The sequence below is a fragment of the Notamacropus eugenii genome, chromosome 1 (assembly GCF_028372415.1).
Source record: "Notamacropus eugenii isolate mMacEug1 chromosome 1, mMacEug1.pri_v2, whole genome shotgun sequence".
NCBI lineage: Eukaryota > Metazoa > Chordata > Mammalia > Diprotodontia > Macropodidae > Notamacropus > Notamacropus eugenii.
This window is the reverse complement of record NC_092872.1, coordinates 173,961,983-173,980,986: the sequence shown is the minus strand read 5'-3', so window position 1 is coordinate 173,980,986 and position 19,004 is coordinate 173,961,983. Positions and strand designations below refer to the sequence as shown.

General features: G+C 38.1%; 1 protein-coding gene across 1 annotated transcript in view; it reads left to right on the top strand.

Annotated features, from left to right (window-relative positions):
- Positions 1-456: 456 nt before the first annotated feature.
- The window catches only part of TMC3 (transmembrane channel like 3), a 73,620-nt gene continuing 55,072 nt past the window's right edge, over positions 457-19,004 (top strand). Inside the window, exons 1-3 of the mRNA XM_072619285.1 lie at positions 457-640; positions 1,929-2,075; positions 13,268-13,343. Of these exons, the coding sequence (XP_072475386.1) occupies positions 525-640; positions 1,929-2,075; positions 13,268-13,343 (339 nt within the window). The 5' untranslated portion in view covers positions 457-524. The remainder of the gene's footprint in view (positions 641-1,928; positions 2,076-13,267; positions 13,344-19,004) is intronic.

The window sequence follows — 19,004 nt, the reverse complement described above, 5'->3', positions numbered from 1 at the left end:
TCTAAATGAGAATCTTTGCTTATCTACTAGCTTAAGTGATGCCTTTTCCTCATGGCTGGTGGAAGGGGCGTATTTACCTTGAAATCACAATAGACCAGCAGGCATTCTGAACCTCTCAGAAATGTAGTCCTAATCATAAACTTAAAGGATCTGAGCTGCCTGTAAATCCCACTTGAGAAGGTCTGGATCTAGCCACAGAGCCAGGGACTGGAGTCTCTTTCAAAACACAGCTACTGTGGAAATCACAACTTGGTGATTGTGACAAGCATCTCAAGATCTGTTGGTTTTCTAGCTCTAGTCTTTGTCTGGGTAGGATCCTCTCCAGTCTATACTGTGTGCTGCCACCTTAAAATTACATATGCATGACCAGCAGCATCCTTGTGAGAGTACCAGATGTAGGAGCTTGGATTTCTGTTTCGAACCGGTGGAGAGCAGTGCTGTTCTCCTGAGCTCATGTCCAGGAAACACTGACTGATGCAAATCCTTCTGCCTGCCCACTTTGTGAATGCCTTGCTGCTACCCTGATGATGACAGCAAATCCATCTGCTACCATGAAATCTTCAAAGTTACCTAGGCGCTACACAAGCGCCAAGAGGAATGCCAGTCAACTGTACCCTTACAGAGAGCCAATACAATTCAGGTGAGTGTTTCTTTGGCTTTTTGCATAGTGGATTTCGTGAAACCTTTGTTGTTGTATTGTCACTTATGCTTTAGGAACAGACCTGAGAGAGGACAGATAGACAGATGGAGATAGAGATACAGAGACAAAGACAGAAACAGACACAGATCAGTAAGAGACATAGACAATGAAACAGAGACATAGAGGCAAAGAGAAAGACAGCCAGGTAGAGAAAATAAGAGAGAAAGAGGGAGACAGAGAGACAAAAACATAAAGACTAATATGGAAATATTGATGGAGACAAACAGAAAAAGAGATAATGATTCAGGTAGACATAAAAAGACAGGGACAGAGAAAACTGGAGAGACCACTCTAGAAGTCCCAAACCTGCGTTTCAATTCCAGTATCATTGCTGACTGAACCTAAGTACGTTATTTTTTAACTTCCTAAAAAGAGAGAATTGAAATAGTAATGATAGAGATAATACGAAAATCAATATGATGCCCACAAAATGTTTCAAATGAATAGGCACTAAAATTATTGAATAAAATGTTATACACTAAAACCTCACCAATAGAAATGAAATTAGAAATACTTTGCAACCACAAAATATGGTGACCACTGCTATCATTTCTATTATTACTATTAGATTAATTAAGAAAATCAGAATAATTTTCAAGAGATGCCATTTATTACTTTCAAGCATAGACTGTGATCAAATTACTAACAAAGGGCTCTCAAGTGGAGATCCCTCTGAGCTGACTTTAAGGAAGAGGAGATGCATTTATAATGAGTGTATTAATTATATGCCAGCAAATGCTTAAAATTGTTCTCTGAAATCAATTAAGGATATTTTTCCCTGAAATCTCATTTCCAGTATACATTTCCTCAGACAAACCTTTCTTCACAGAAAAAGTCAAAGACCAATTGTCACAATTAACTTGAATTCTCAAGAAGAGATTGCATAAATCAGATCTGGCTATTTTCTTTGCTTATTTAGCTCACGTTATCACAAGAAGCAGTTCTATTGCTACAGACAAATTCCTTTTATTTTTTAGTGGTTATTCTAGAAAAAATCATTTTGCATTTACACCAGTGACACTTCAGAAAGCATAAACCTCTCCCCTTTCCTTTCTCAATATGGTCAGATTTGTTTCACCTGGAGAAACAAGTCCATTCAAGTGAACCCTTATAGCAATAGTGGGCAATAATGGTGTAGTGCCTACTGGGATGAGACTGAGTTATAGTTGCGTTGCTGGAAAGAGTATATCAGAATAATCCTTTTTATCCCCCTTGATGTTAAACTCAGCAACTTGGATGACAGTGATAATGACGATGAAAGAGGAGACAGCAATGATCCAGAACAAATATTCCAGAACATACAGTTCCAGAAAGACCTCATGGCAACAATTCGCTGCAGACCATGGCCCATGAAGCAGAAGCTGAAAGCTCTCAGGTAAAGACAGCTCATCACTGAGCATTTTCAAATCCTTTCAGATCTTTGACCAAGGGAAGGAGGTCACATAGCAAAATGACCAATTATAGAAAGAATGACTATCCATTCTCTGTATGTATGAGGACTGATGATCCATTTTAGACATATAAGATAATGAACTACAAGGATATTAACTTCCTTTTCACTAATCATGCTAGAAGTCATGTATTGAGACTAACGTGTGATGGCTGTAGTGGTGCAAAATCAAACAATGCTTAAGTTTAGCCTTCCAAGATTTTATTTAATGCTACAAAATCTACATTATGGTCTCACTAGCAGATTTGTCATCATTTCTGACTTTATTTTTTGAACTTTATAGCCTCATAACACAACCCAGGGAGGCAGTATGATAGAGCTGATAAAAACATTAAACTGGACATCATAGGACCTAAGTTTGGATCCTGGCTCTGGTACTTACTTACTATATTTGATAAGTCAGCCCCTCTGGACCAAAGTAACATCATCATTAAAATAAGGAAATTGCACTAGGTGACTTCTAAAATATCTTCCAGCTCTTAATCTGAAAATTCCATAATCCTTAGGGAAATCAGTCATACTGAAACTGAATCCTATATGTTTAGTTACTTAAGGAAATAAGCTCCCATACACTTGAAATGATGTTCTTTCTAATAACTTAACAGGTGAGAGAAGATTAACTTCTATTAACTAATTAAGGGGAGATTGCACAATTAGCTAATTAACTAGTTAAAGGGCAATTATTCCCTGGGTAGCAGTTTACTCTGAAATCATTTATAATAGGTAGATTTCAATATCTCTGCTCTGGAACCAACCTTTTATATATCAAAATTAAAGTGAACCTCATGCCTCCAACTCAGCAGAATGAGGTACTTAAAGTTGGAGCAGAACATTTAGGTTCTGCTAACTTTGCTGTCTAGCATGGGGGTAATGGAAAAGACATTAGACTGTAGATCAGGAGACCTGAATTCTAATCGTCACTCTACCACTCAGTTTCTGTTTGGCCCACCTTGATATAACTAATTATTAGAAAGTTCTTTCTCCTTTTATTGAGCTAAAGATAAGATCTCAAACCATCTACCTATCACGCCAAGTTTTTCCCTCTGAGGCTAAAGAAAACAAATCCAGTCTTCCACATAGTAGCACTTCAAGTACTAGGAGGTTGTCTTCTCTTTCATAACCAGTTTCTGAAATCAATATTGTTATGGCATAGTTTTGAATTCCCTCACCCTCACGGTCTTCATCTGAATTTATTCTAGTTTGTCAATATCCTTGACCCAGAAAGTGAACATAGATTTCCAGATGTAATTAGGGTAAAGTACAGGAGTGATATCATTTCAATAATTTTGGACACTATTCCTTTTTTTAGCTGCCTCATTGCATTAATTCATACCAATCTTTTTTTTGAGATTTAAATTTATTTATTTTCAACATTTATTTCCACAAGATTTTTAGTTCCAAATTTTCTTCCCATCTTTCCTCTGCTCCCCACCCCCAGATGGCATGTATTCTAATTACCCCTTCCTCCAGTCTGCCCTTCCTTATATCATTCCCACCTCCCTTATCCTCTTCCCCTTTACTTTCTTGAAGGGTAAGATAGATTTCTATACATCATTATCTGTATATTTTATTTCCCAGTTGCATGTAAAAACAAATTTTTAACATTTGTTTTTAAAACTTTGATTTCCAAATTCTCTCCCTTCTTTCCTCCCACCCACTCTCATTGAGAAGGCAAGCAATTCAATATAGGTTACACATGTGGAGTTTTGCAAAGCACCTCCATAATAGTCATATTGTGAAAGACTAACTGTATTTCCCTCCATCTTGTCCCACCCCTCAATTATTCTATTTTCTCCTTTGACCCTTTTCTAAAGTGTTTACTTCTGACTACCCTCTCCCCCAATCCGCTCTCCCTTCTATCATTCCCCCCTCTTATTCCCTTTCCCCTTACTTTCCTGTAGTGTAAGATACCCAAATGAGTGTGTATGTTATTCCTCCTTAAGCTAAATCTGATGAGAGTAAGCTTCATTCATTCATTCTCATCTCCCCCTCTTCCTCTCCAAAATTTTTTCTTGCCTCTTCTATGTGAGATAATTTAACTTAATACATCTCTCCCTTTCTTCTTCTCCCAATATATTCCTCTTTCAGCCCTTAATTTTTTTATATCATCTCTTCATATTCAACTCACCCTGTTCCATCTAACTATCTATCTATCTATCTATCTATCTATCTATCTATCTATCTATCTATCTATCATCTATCTATCTGTCTGTCTGTCTGTCTGTCCATCTATCTCCTCCAACTACCCTTATACTGGGAAAGGTCTCATGAGTTACAAATTTCATCTTTCCATGTAGGAATGTAAACAGTTCAACTTTAGTAAGTCTTATGATTTCTCTTTCCTGTTTTTATGTTTCTCTTGATTCTTGTATTTGAAAGTCAAATTTTCTATTCAGCTCTTGTCTTTTCATCAAGAATGCTTGGAAGTCCTCTATTTCCTTGAATATCCATTTTTCCCCTGAAGGATTATATACTTAGTTTTGCTGGGCATGTGATTCTTGGTTTTAATCCTAGCCCCTTTGACCTCTGGAATGTCATATTTCAAGCTCTTTGATCCCTTAATGTAGAAGCTACTAGATCTTGTGTTATCTTAACTGTATTTCCTCAAATTATTTCTTTCTGACTGCTTGCAATATTTTCTCCTTGACCTGAGAACTCTGGAATTTGGCTACAATATCCTGAGGAGTTTTCCTTTTAGATCACTTTCCAAAGGCAATCAGTGGATTCTTTCCATTTCTATTTTACCTTCTGGTTCTAGAATATCACGGCAGTTCTCCTTGATAATTTCTTGAGAGATGCTAGGCTCTTTTTTTTTTTATCATGGCTTTCAGGTAGTCCAATAATTTTTACATTATCTCTCCTGGATCTATTTTCCAGGTCAGTTGTTTTTCCAATGATATGTTTGACATTGTCATATATTTTTTTTTTCATTCTTTTGGTTCTGTTTTATCATTTCATGATTTCTCATAAAGTCATTAGCTTTCATTTGCTCCATTCTAATATTGAAGGAATTATTTTCTTCAATGAACTTTTGGACCTCCTTTTTCATTTGGCCAATTCTGCTTTTTTAAGGCATTCTTCTCCTCATTGGCTTTTTGGACTTCTTTTGCCCTTTGGGTTAGTCTATTTTTTAAGGTATTATTTTCTTCAATAATTTTGGAGTCTCCTTTAGCAAGCTGTTGGCTCATTTTTCATGATTTTCTTGCATCACTCTCATTTCTCTTCCCAATTTTTCCTCTACTTCTCTTACATGATTTTTAAAATCCTTTTTGAATTCCTCCATGGCCCACAACAAATTCATATTCCTTTTGGAGGCTTTTAATTTAGTAGCTTTAATTCTGCTGTCCTCCTCTTGTTGTCTGCCCTGATCTTCCTTGTCATCAAAGTAAGATTCTGTAGTCTGAGTTCTTTTGTGATGTTTACTCATCTTCACATCCAAACACTTGATTTTCTAATTCTTTGTCCAGGTAGAACTCTGCTTCCAATGGAGGTAGGTGTGGGTGTGGGTGTACTGTCCCAGTCTTCAGGGATTTCTCACCAGTTGCTCAATTCTCCACCTTCTGTGGGCCCAGATCTCTGGAAGCAGCCTCTATCACTGCTGCTGCCACCTGCTGCTGCCATCACCTGGGGTTAAGGGCAGACTCAACCAGACTGCCCACTCCTCTTTCACCCAGGTCCCACAGAGTTTTCCCACTGACCTTTTTGACATTTCTGGGTTGAGAAGTCTAGAAACTGCCACAGCTGCCAATGATTCAGTCCCCTGAGGCTTGCTCTGGCCCATCTGTCCTGGTATGGCCCACATTGAACTGAGCTCCACTTCCTGACCAGTGCAAAAGACCCTTCTTGTCTAACTTTAAGGTTGTCTTGGGCTAGGAATTTGCTTCACTCCATCATTTTGTGAGTTCTGTAGCTCTGGAATTTGTTTAGAGTTATTTTTATAGGTTTTTGGAGGGCTTTGGGGGAGAGCTCAGAGAAGTCCCTGTTTTTATTCCACCATCTTGGCTCCACCTCATAGCTTATGTGACTCATACCAGTCTTACAATCAGCAAAACCCTCTATGTCCCTTTTACGTGTAATAATGTAGAACCATATCTTCTCTAACCTGTGCTTGTGCATTTTTTTAACTAAGGCATAGGATTTTACATTTGTCCCTGATTTTTTTTTCCTTTTATTAGATTTTGACTAGCACAGTGGTGAAATTTTTCAAATCTTATCCATCATGTTAGCTATCTTTCCAAGTATAATATCATACAAATATATGTTAAATATTCCACATATGCTTTTATCCATGTCATTGATTAAAAATATTTATCAGAAAGAATCTTGTGGCCATCCATCTTCTAGTGATCTCCTTCTAAGATGACAGTGATCCATTAATCATCATTAATTTGGTCCTGGTCCTTCAGCCAGTTCCAAAACCCCTTAAAGTTGCTACCATCCAGTCCATAGATCTTCATCTTCTCCACAAGGATACTATGAGAGACTTTGTCAAATGCCTTACTGAAATCAAACTATATATAATTATGACATTCCCCTGATCTTCTTCTTTTTGCATCACTTGATCTTATTGAACACAATCCTGCTTCAGTGTGATCATAGTTTTTTTTTTCCCTAAGAACTAATAAAACATCATTTTAATAATTCATTCTAGATCTTTCCAGAGGTTGAAGTCATATTCATCACCTTATGGAGTGAACAAAATACCCTTCTGATATTTGGCTCAGTGTCTGACCTGGATGTTGCTTATAATTCCCAATAAAGGAAAATTTGACCACCTATAGCCCTGTAGACCTCTCCCTATCTCCATTTCCCCCCCCCAAGAACAGCAGTAGCAGTTCACCAATCACATTAGCTAGTTATTTCAGTATTTGGGACATAATTTATCTGGTCTTGGACGCTTGAACTTATTCATGGTCACTAAATGTTTTCTTATCATTTCCTCATTTTGTTGGGTTTCATTTCTTTAGTAACCATTTTTTAGGTCTTATACTCCCCAATCTGAAGATCATTCTCCAAAAGCAAAATAGGAGTGAAGTTCTATCTTCTCTCCATTATCAAGGTCCCATCTGTACCAAGTGGCAGGTCTCTTCATTATTTGATTTCCTCTTCTGTCAAGTTTATTTAAAATAACCCTTTTTGTTTCTTTAGTTTGTAGTGTAAGACAACTCATTTGAAGCTTCTGAATCTCCAGCAGTCTTACAGACCATGCCACTAGTTATTCACCTTGAATTACACACCTTTGCTACTATTTTCTTTATAATATTTTTTCATTTAAATTGTCCAGTGAATTCTCTACATATCCATAGCAGTCTCTTAGTCAACTTCATTTTTTTCTTCCTCATGAGAATAAAGTATTCCCATCAATCAAAATTTTATTTTTAATATATCCCTTCCACCCTGAGCCAATTTCACTGGGGAAATTTTAGGCTCTGGGTTCCACACTATCATTTCTCTAAACGCTGAAATCTATTCTTCCAAAATCTCAGGTGTGTATCAGAGTACACCAAGTTTCCCCCTCTTTCCTTTGACTTTATATAAATTTTGTATTTATTTACATGTATACACATGAGTTCTCCCAAAACAGCAGAAAATGTTTCATTTTTTTCTTTGTATACCCAATGCCTAGGACAGTGCCAAGCATACAGTAGGTGCTAAATGAATGTTTGTTGATTGATTTATCTTTTATGAACTCTAAAACCATCACATCTCTTGCCAAAGTTTAAGTCATTTCTACTTCATTAACTAGTTTCTTCTTATTGGTCAAAATCAGGGTTATCCAAAATGTCAGACCCTCTCTCTCTGCTTCCTCAACCTTTTGGAAAATGAAATTATCATTAGAGCAAGTTGAAATCTCAATTGCTCTACTTTAATAATTATGCTCATGTATTTCAAGTCCCCTATGTCTGCTGATACTCCTCTGAGACTGGAGCAGAGCAGGAAAGAATGGAGATTATTTGAAGTGTAGAATTAGGGGAAAATTCTGTGTCCAAGTCTAGGGTAATTTCTATTATGGTGACCCATACACACATTACATCATTGTACCAATTATTACTAATATATGCATGCCATATATGAATAGTCACTCTGCTACCAATTAAGTCCCTTTTCTGACAATGTTACAATCAACCATTCTCAGGCCCTTCCCATACATTAACACCAGCCTTGTGTCCCCTACAGTCTTCCAGTGCCCCTTACTATTGTTCTCCTTCTCTTTATCTTTATGTGTTCTCCCATAAATCCTGTCTCTATCAGCTTGCAGAGGTGCTAATGTGGTATATTATTGACCAATTTTTCAGGAGGCTAATTGTGATGTTTCTCTGAGAAGTGAATATGACCCCATATGGCACAAAGTGAGAGCTTTGAGTTTGAAGCCAATCTTTAGCATTTAATATAGTTGCTGTCCACTATGTGACCTTTAGGCAAGGTAGATACTAGCCTGTGATGTATTATTACTGGGTTATGATTAGTGGGACATTATTATATATTGATTAAAATTTGTACTTTGGAGACCTAGACAGAATTAGTAGTGAAGATGTGTCTTCACTAACCACCCCCTCTCTTTATGAAGACTGTGAGGAAGTAGTATAAAAACACAGGATGTGGAAACAAAGGACCTGGGTTTGAGTCCTAGCTCAGCTATTTACATATAAATATGACCTTGGATAAATCGCTCAGTCTCTTCAGCGTCTAAGTTTCCTCATCCATAAAATAAAAGGGGTAGATTGCTCTCTAAAATCTATTCACTTCTGAATTCTGTGATCTATGTTGATGGTATTATTACTGGTTTCCAGTAAGATAAAGGAAAGAAAAGAATATGACAACAGATACCTCCACCTTGGTGTCCAAAAGACATCTTAAATTCAACATGTCTAAAATAGAACTCTTTATCTTTCCCCCTAAATCCTCCTAAATTCCTACCTTCCCTATTACCATAGAGGGCAACGCCATCCCCATAGTCCCATAGGCTCACAACCTAAAAGTCATCCTAGACTCTTCACTATCTCTCACATCTCCCCGCAACCAATTGGTTGCCAAAGCCTCTTGGCTTTACCTTGGCAACATCTCTTGAATGTGTTCCCTTTTCTCCTTTGCCACTACCAAAACTCTGGTACAGATCCTCATTCCTTCATACTTGGACTACTGCAATAGTCTGCAGGTAGATTGGCCTGCTTCAGGTCTCTCACCACTCAAATCATCCTCCATTCAGTCAGTCACCAATATGATTTTCCTAAAATGAAGATCAGACCATGTCATTCCCTTACTCCACAAATTCCAGTGGTTCATTATCATTAGAATCAAATACAAAATCCTCTGTTTAGCATTCAGATCCCTTCACAGTTTAGTCCCTTCCTGACTTACCAGTCTGCTTACACCTTACTGCCCACCATGTACTCTTCAAAACTAGCACTTATATAACACTACAAGATTCACAAAACACTTCAATCCAGGGATGCTGCACTACTCGCTGCCAATGAGCAAGACACTCCATCTCTCAGTTCTGAGCATTTCCTCTGACTGTCCACCATGCCTGGAATGTTCTCTCTCCTCTCTTCCACCTACTGACTTCCCTGACTTCCTTTAATTTCCAACAAAAATTCCATCTGCCACAGGAAGTTTTTCCCAATTCCTTTTAATTCTAGTACCTTTCTTTAGTAAATTATTTTTATTTATCCTTTATATAACTTCTTTGTACATATTTATTGGTTTCTTATCTCCCCTATTAGATTGTGAGCTCCTTGAGAGCAGGGGCAATCTTTTGCCTCTCTTTGTATTCCCAGTACTTAACACAATGCCCAGCATATAGTGGGTACTTATTAAGTCTTCTTTGACTGTGCCACCAATTCCTGTGATTATGGTTCTGGTATTGCTGTTAAAACCATGGTAACCCCAAGCCAACCTTAGCAGAAGTCTAGAGTTCGAAATCCCTCAGAATTGGGAAGGATATGCATATTCTTCCTTTGTAGTTGGGGTGTAGAATCTTTGGAAGTAACCCCCTTGCAATAGACATGAGAATCCACAGTCCTAGTATGGGGCAGATATATTTTGTTCATTTGTTGCTGGTGTCATTTTGTTGATTTCCATTATTGTTTTAGATACTGTATTTTAACTGTAATTAAACACACACACACACACACACACACACACACACACACAACACTTGTCCTAATACCTATTAGATCAACAGATTAGACTAAACTGCCAGTCAATTCACTCAAGTAAAGAACAGTCTGATTATGTTCACTGCTAGAGAATCTCTGATTCCCAGTCTAGGAAGGAAACTCAGAGACCCTCTAGGTAGACTCCTACCTGAACAAGAATACCCCTTAGAACATCCTTAGCAAGTGGACTTCAGCATCCACCTGAAGACTTCCAAAGTGGGAGAATCTAGCTCTTCCAGAGGCAGCTCATTCCACTTTGAGGTTTTTCTCATTGTTAGGACCTTCTGAACTAAAGATGCTTTCTACCTCGGCAAATTCAACTAGTGTCTCTTTTTCAACCCTCCAGGGTCAAGCAGAACAAGCCAAATGAAAGAGGAAGTCAGGGAGATTTGAATTCAAATCTTGCTTCAGACACTGACTACCTTAAAGACTCTAGCTACTTTGCTAACTGCAGTTTCCTCATCTATAAAATGAGAATAACAATAGCCCCTATCTCACAGAATTCTTGTGAGAATTACAGGAGATAACTTGCATCAAACACTTTACAAACCTTAAAGCACTATATTAATACATTGGTGAAATGGGAGGGTAGGACTCAACCTTAATTATGGTACATTCCAACTTTAAATCCGCAGTCCTGTGATCCTAAAGACAATTATAAAAGTAATGATAAAAGTTAGCATTTAAATAACACTTAAAGTTCATAAAATATTTTACAAATACTATCTCATCTGATTCTCACAACAACCTTTGGAGTTAAGCTTTATTATTATCCTCAAGGCAATTAAGGTTATATGATTTGTTCTCAAAGAGGACCATGACATCAAGGAGATAATAACATGACTTGCGGTTGACTTTGATTTGAGGGAGGAGAGCTGTGCAAAGTCACCAGCCTCACCTTCTCCTCCACACCATCTGGATCCAGTGGTCTGATACTGAGCAGGATGACTGGAGATGGCCCACAATGAGTGGGAGACCCTTTTAAGCTAAGGTCTTTTCAAGTTCTCACTTTGAGTGAGGCAATGCCCATTCAGTGAATAGGTGTCTAAGAAGTGAGTCAAGGGACAGCCCCTTTAACCAAATAATAATAATAACCAAACTGGGAGAGGAGGACCCTCAGGATTGCTGGACAAAAGAGAAACAGTTACTTTTTACATTCGCTCTGAGCCAGGAGGGCCCAAGGAAAGTAGAGGTTAAATGACTTGCCCAGGGTCACACAGTTGGTGAGTGTCTGAAGCTGGATTTGATCTCAGGTCTTCCTGATTCCAAGTCCAGCCTTCTATTTATTTGGACACCAAACTAATTGGACAAGAGTTTTCCTATTCCCTCTAAGGCTCAGGGTCTGAATCCTTGCTCAGCTGTTTTTAACATGTATTTTTGATCTTAGGCAAGCCAACAAACCTCTCTGGCTCTCAGTTACTTCATTTGTAAAACTGCAACTAAATTTCCTTCCGATTCTAAATTCTATGATACATGATCCATAATGATAGTCATGGGTCAGATCTCCTGTGGAATGGGGAAAATAAAGCATCACAAAGAGAAAGGACATTCTCCAAAGTATACCCTCAATGTTTCTTCAATCAATCTTTATGTAAGGTGACCTCTAGGTCTTTACTCTTCCTGGTCACCCTTGTCTGGATACCTGTCGGTTGTTCAGTCACTTTCAGTGGTATCTGACTCTTTGTGACCCCATTTAGAGTTTTCTTGGCAAAGATATTGGAGTGGCTTGCCATTTTCTTCTCTAGCTCATTTTACAAATAAGGTATCTGAGGCAACAAGGTTAAGTGACTTTCCCAGGGTCACACAACTAATAAGTGTCTGAGGTCAGATTTGAATTCATGAAGATAAGCCTTCCTGACTCCATGCCCAACATTCTAACCACTAGTCTCTCAGTTCATCTTTGGGTTCTCATTAGCTTTGTCAGCCACCACAACCGATTCATTTTGAGGTTTCAGTCTTTCCATATTGTCGGTTTGTTTTAATGAACTGCTCTGGGGTTGTGCAAATAGAACTTCAGTGCTCATATCTACCTGCTAGAGGTAGCTATATTAAAAGATCTGGACTTGGAATCAAGAAGACCTTAGTTCAAAGTCTACCCAAACACCAGCTTTGTGACCCTGAGCAAATAACTTCATTTCAGCCTATGGGAACTTCCTTGTCTATAAAATGGAAATAAAAGTAGCACTGGCCTCCCAAAGTAGCTATGAGAATATAATGAAGTATTTATAAACCACTTTGTAAAGTCTAAAACACTATGGAAATGCTAACTATTATCATCAATGACCATATTTTCCTGGGTGTGGCTCTCTGGTTGTGGTTTTGGCTTTCCTACTCAGTTGAGATATTTAGGACATAAAAGAAGCCATTTGTGGTGGTGGAAAATGCTCTGGATTTGGAGATGAATGCTGGCTCCAATAATGACTATCCATGTGACCTTTGGCAAGTCTTCAGCTTCTCTGAACTCCATCTGTCAAAAGAAGGGGTAGGAATGGATAACCTCGAAAGTCCCTACCCATTATAATCTATAATCTCAAGATATGCCCCCAGTATGACCATGTGGCTAGCAGGCTCTGAGGGAGACAACCGAATTCTGCTCAAGGAATTTCCAAAGCTAATGAGTCAGATTTTCCCCCTCTATACCCTCAATCAGAGGGAGAGCAGTAATACGTGAGAAAACTTCATTTACTGTCAGTACTGGGAAGAATATGAGATGCCTCACAGGCTTGGAGTTGGGGGGGAGGCTGGGAGAAGCTAAAGGGCGCATGGAAAAATTGAATTTCCTGATCACCACAAAGCAGTTCAAGGAAACATTTACATAATTCCATCATTCCACAGCAACATCTCATAGGTTCTGGGACAACTGTTTACTGCTTTACTTATTCACATGTGTTTGGCCCAGAGTTCAGAATGTAATAAAATGGAGTTGTCTGGACATGATGACCTTTCCTTCTTTTGCAGACGAGCTAAAGAGATCGTGTTGAAGTTTGAGGGGAGACTAACCAGGACAAGAGGCTATCAAGCAGCAAGTGCTGATGTAGGTACATGGTCTTCCTGCCTGCCAGGGCATTGTGTTGGCTGCTGGTCCTACAGCATTGGGGTTTGGTGGGTCTCTGGATTCCAATCACCTCCAACCAAACCCAGTTTGTGTTGAAGAGAGAGAGAGATAGGAGAGTTGTTTCAAAATGGGAATGAATTCACTTAGACCTTCTCTGTAGCCATTGGGAGATTTATTGACATAAAAGCAGCAGGCCTAAGATTTAGTAAGGAATTAAACAAAAGTAATGATATAGGAAAAGAACCAGGCTTACATAGGATGATTTTAGGGTTTCCTTATGGGGGTTGGAGATCTAGGGTAAGTCTTGCAAGATAAAGAAGTCTTGCAAGATAAAGGCATGGGGTGAGGACTTGAACGTCACAAGATAAGGAAATCCCACTCCCCAGGATGAGGGGTGGGGACAGGGATACTTCTGGTGCAGGATAAGGGTAAGGGTTCTTTTGTGGTAAAGGGAGACTTTAGGACACCAAGGTCTTCACAAAGTAAATCAATATTATTTTAACTCTTCCAGCACTGTTTCTATCCACATCATTTGGACAAGTAATCCCATCACTTTTAGCTCCTTATCCACTCCCACTGGAAATATATTATAACAATCACTTTATACCATCACTTTTCTGGCTGAAGCTATTTTGCCATTTATCTCTACTTATTTGTTTCATATATCAGAGGCAGCTGTGACATGGTGAATATAAAGATGGCCCCAGCATTGGATGGAGCGAGATTCAAGTCCTGCTTCAGACATACAGTGACTATGCCACCCTGGGCAAATCATTTAGCCTCTACTGATTCAGTTTCCTCATGGGGATAATAATAGTACCTACCTCTCAGGGTTGTAGTGAGGATTAAATGAGATAATATTTATATAATGGGCAGCTAGGTGGCAAAGTGGACACAGTGAAGGGCCTGAAGTCAGGAAGACTCATCTTCCTGAGTTCAAGCACTTACTAGTTAGGTGATCCGGGGCAAGTCACTTAACCCTGTTTGCCTCAGTTTCCTCCTCTGTAAAATGATCTAGAGAAGGAAATGACAAACCATTCCAGTATCTTTGCCAAGAAAACCCCAAATGGGATCATGAAGAGTTGAACATGACTAAAAAATGACTGAACAACAAAGCATGGTATCTGGCACATAGTAGGTATTTGGTAAGTGCTTGAACTCTTCTTTCCTTCTCTAGGCAATTCACTAAGCCTATGAATGGATGGATGAACGAACATAAATTATTAAGTATTCAATATATTTAAAGGCACTGTGCTAAGTCCTCAGAATATACATAGAAAAGCAAGACAGCCCCTGCTCTCAAGTTCACATTCTAATAAAAGGAAATCATGTATATATATATATGTGAGAGTGTGTGTATAGGAAAAAGGTTTCAGATGACATGATACAGCAGTCCTTAGGATGCAGTGACAAAGCAGATAATAATGCATCTTTCTTTTTAACCTTTCCAGTGATAAAATCATATCTATTTTTGATGTTAAGCAATTTTATGATGCCAAGATCTTGTAGGGAAAACTTATTTTTGTAGCTCTTCAGTAGTTGTAGGTAAATAGAAAGAGATGGCTATGACATCTGTGATGGCAGTAACAGTAATTGTGTCATATAAATGCTGCTCCCCTGGACAATGTCCCTAGCTGGAGGGGGTTAAGTTGGAAGTAGAGTCAGTGATCTGAGAAATGCTGCCCTTCTCAGGGCATTGGGCTTACCTGCCTCTCTTTACCAGTTACAAGTTGCAGAGCACATGCCAATCTTCATTCACAACTCCCTATACCTATGAGATCATAGTCCCAGTTCAATAAAATATGCCCTTTGGTCTTACCAGACCTTGTGAATGAAGACCAAAAGCATAAACAGACCCTAATATCCACAGCTGGGAAGAAGCATTATCTAATTTATGAATTGTGTTTCCCCGTATGCCTTTCATTGATGCTAATTGTTTAAATAGACTCTTTGGCCTTGATTAAGATAATTAATTAATGAAGTTTTTCCCCCATAAAGATTACGCATTTAATAGCATGTTGACTACCCATCTCAGCAAATCATTCACAAGACTACAATATTGATACTGACAGAAGGCCTTCATTAAGCAAATAATTTGCTCTCTATAGAATAATAATCAAAACATCTTGCATGCTACTTCCTCTTCTCTGCTCTGCACATGAAACAGGGACATTACTTTTATATATTTGTGTGTCTGACTCAGATGTTTTAGTCTTATATATAAAATCCTAAATATAATCAACTAGTCATGGGCAACTAGATGGCACAGAGCGCTGAACCTGGAGTCAAGAAGACCTCGAGTGTAAATTCAAAATCAGACACTTACTGTGTGACCCTAGGCAAATCACTTAGCCATGTTTGCCTCAGTTTCCTCTTCTGAGAAAAGTGAGCTGGAGAAGGAAATGGCAAACCATCACTTGCCAAGAAAACCCCAAAAGGGTAATGATGAGTTGGACAGGACTGAAAACGACTAAGTATTCACTGTTATTTCCCCTAGTCCATTCTGATGACTTAGCAGCCATGAACATACTAGTCAAAGTCATGGCCTAGAGCTAGAGTTAGAAGAAATGTTTGAGCCCATCTAGTCCAGACTCATTGTTTTAACAATAAGGAAAATGAGGTCCAGGGAATTTAAGTGCCTTTCTCAAACTCAAGTAAGTCATAAACATCTGAGGCAGGATTTAAATTGAGGTTCTCTGATTGGAGTCTCTTTGTTCACTGAACCATGATGCTTCCCTATTTTAATATGTCATTTCAGTATATGTCTTTAGGTTGAAATAGGTTTGTCCTCCAGCAGATTATAAAGAAAAGATAAACATGCCAGTCCTTATGAATTGTGAGAAGGAAGGAAGGAAGGAAGGAAGGAAGGAAGGAAGGAAGGAAGGAAGGAAGGAAGGAAGGAAAGAAGGAAGGAAGGAAGGAAAGAAGGAAGGAAGGAAGGAAGGAAGAGAAAGAGTTAAAAAGGGAAAGGGAATGGAGATAGGAAAGGGAAAGGGAAAGAAAGGGGTATCATGGAAGTCTGCATCACAAGCACACACAATCTTGTAGCTAAGGATCTCTTAATTGCATTTGCAGTGGGGTATTTCCTCAGTAATTTTGTTTGTCTCCAAGACAAACTCTGCTTGCTTTTGTTTGAAATGCATGATCTAGAAAGGTTGTTTTGGTTTTTTTTTAACAAATACTGATGTTTTTAAAAATATTCTTAGATATTATTTCATTTTTGAATTCCATTCAACAAAGATTTATTTAAGTGTTTCCTGTGTACAAGGCTCTTTGTTTTCTTTCAGGGGACCTGATGACAATTTAATTCTCAACTCAAATTACAAACCAAGGGGATCTTTCCCTGAGCTGCTCTAAGTTGGTGAGATAGTTATGGTTTCAACTAAAATCAATGAGCTAAAGATAGGGTCACAATTGCTAGAATAACTCTAGAAGTAGTGTGGTGAATTTAATAGGAAGCATGCTGAATTTATTAATCTTAGTTAGCATTTGTCAAGTGCTTTGAAGTTTGCAAAATCCTTTACAAATATTATCTCATTTTATCCTCACGACAGCCCAGTGGGGTAGGCAGTATTGTTATCCTCCTTTTAGAGATAATGAAATTACAACGCAAAGGAATAAGGTGATTTGCCCAGAAACACACAACTGGCTAATGTCTGATGCTGGATTTGAACTCAGGTCTCCCTGATTACCAAATCCATCACGCTTCCCGTTGAACCACTTCACCATCAAATTTAGAGACAGAGGAGCTATGTTCAAGTCCTTATTGTCCCCAACACTACCTCTGTAATTTTAAGTAAGTCACTGAGGGTTTCTAAAAGCATTTTTCTCTATTTCCTTGTTTGTATAATGGAAAGGTTTTTCTAATTCAGAAGTTCTTCACCTTATTATTGTATGGACCCCTTTGGCACTCTGTCGAATCCTAGCAATTCCTTCTCAGAATGTCTTTCAGTGCATAAAATATAAACTATTATAAAGGAACTTGATTATATTGAAAAACAATGACCAAAACATTAAAAAAAAAATGTAGAGTTTAGGTACAGAACACTTTTAAGGATTTTTAAGGTCCCTTTCAATTCTAAATTTATGATCCTAAACTTTGTCAGGACTTCTGCCTGAAAAGGTCTTATCTCACCCAGAAATGTAAAGAATGCTACCATCTTGGATAAAGTTATTGTTTGGCATAGAAATCCCTAAATAGTATATCTCTTTTTTTTTTTTTTCAGACACCTAGCAGTCCTAGATAAAGGTTATATAATCTCAAAGTTTATACTGCAGGACATGAGGAGGTTAAGGGATATGGACAAGTCCAGGTCATGGTCTGATTGGTTGGATCAGTCACTCTAAATCCAAATAACTGGCAAGTGTGCAGAGGTATACTCTTTGTCAAAGGGTCTGAGGTTATGTCCAGGAAGTCTACAGAGCAGAAAAAACATGAAGCTGAGTTCTCTGAGGACTGTAGCTATTGCAGGTAAGAGAGATACCTGGAAATAGTAACTCTATCAAGAAAAAAGGGGGACTTTTGATGCTTTTATCAAGAGGGGCATAACCTGCCTGCTCAAGTTCTCCTTTTAGACCCTACCTACCTAATCAAACACTCTGGGTCTAGTATGCATCCTTACTCCTCTCTGACCACACCTATTCAGCATATTCCAGTAGAGGCCTCTTCTCTGGACATATAGAAAGGCAGGGGACCCTAGAACAACAGTGACAGAACCATGACATTTCCTCATGGATGTATTCTTTTTCTGAGGTTTGTGCAGAGAATTTAGTCACCAGAATCTGGATACCACCAGCCCTTTAATCAGTTGATCAAACCCCAGATAGCCCAAAATAGCTACATATGAATTGAAACTGAGAAGACAAACTTGAATTCTAATTCTGCCGCTCACTACTGGTGGCCAACTGCTTAGTTACAGGTAGAGTAGGTGTAGTCAAGAATGTTTATTCAGCACAATTTTATAGAATGTAGATTTCCTCTTATTCTTCTGCCTAGAGCCTTTAGAGCAATCTGAGCAATTAGGTGCTTAATTCTAATTTCTATAAGCATAAAGAATGTGAATAAATAAAAATATACAGAATGAAATAATAAAGAAACACTATTGACAATTTCTATTTCATTCCCAACTCTTTGCATTCTTGTCAGAAATTCATGAACATATTCACTGATGGCAAAATTTAAAAGCAACAAATTCTTAGAAAGTCTTCTAGACAAAGAAGATGTAGAATTCTTTTTCTTTTATTTGTGAAAATGTTGCTGATTTCTGGAAGGAGGATTTCTTTTAGGCTTTATCTTTAGGGATAATATAGAGCAGTATCTTAACTATCTCTCCCCGGTATTGCCTATCCTCAGTATAAAGGAATCCTCATTTTTCAGACTACAAATTCTTTTAAATAAAAATCTTCCCAATACATTGATTTTAGAAATAGTTTGAAAACAATAAAAGTCTGATAAGGCAATAACTGGGAGAGATAGCTAAGATAAAAATTAGAAGGTTTTCAAGTGTCTTACGAAATGTTTCTTGTTGCCCTTGAACATAGGATGAAACAGATTCCACCAACTTTATTTTTCTCTCTGGGGTTGCCCTTAGTGCAATTTTTTATGTGTATATAGTCTGTTTTACAGATGAGGAAACTGAG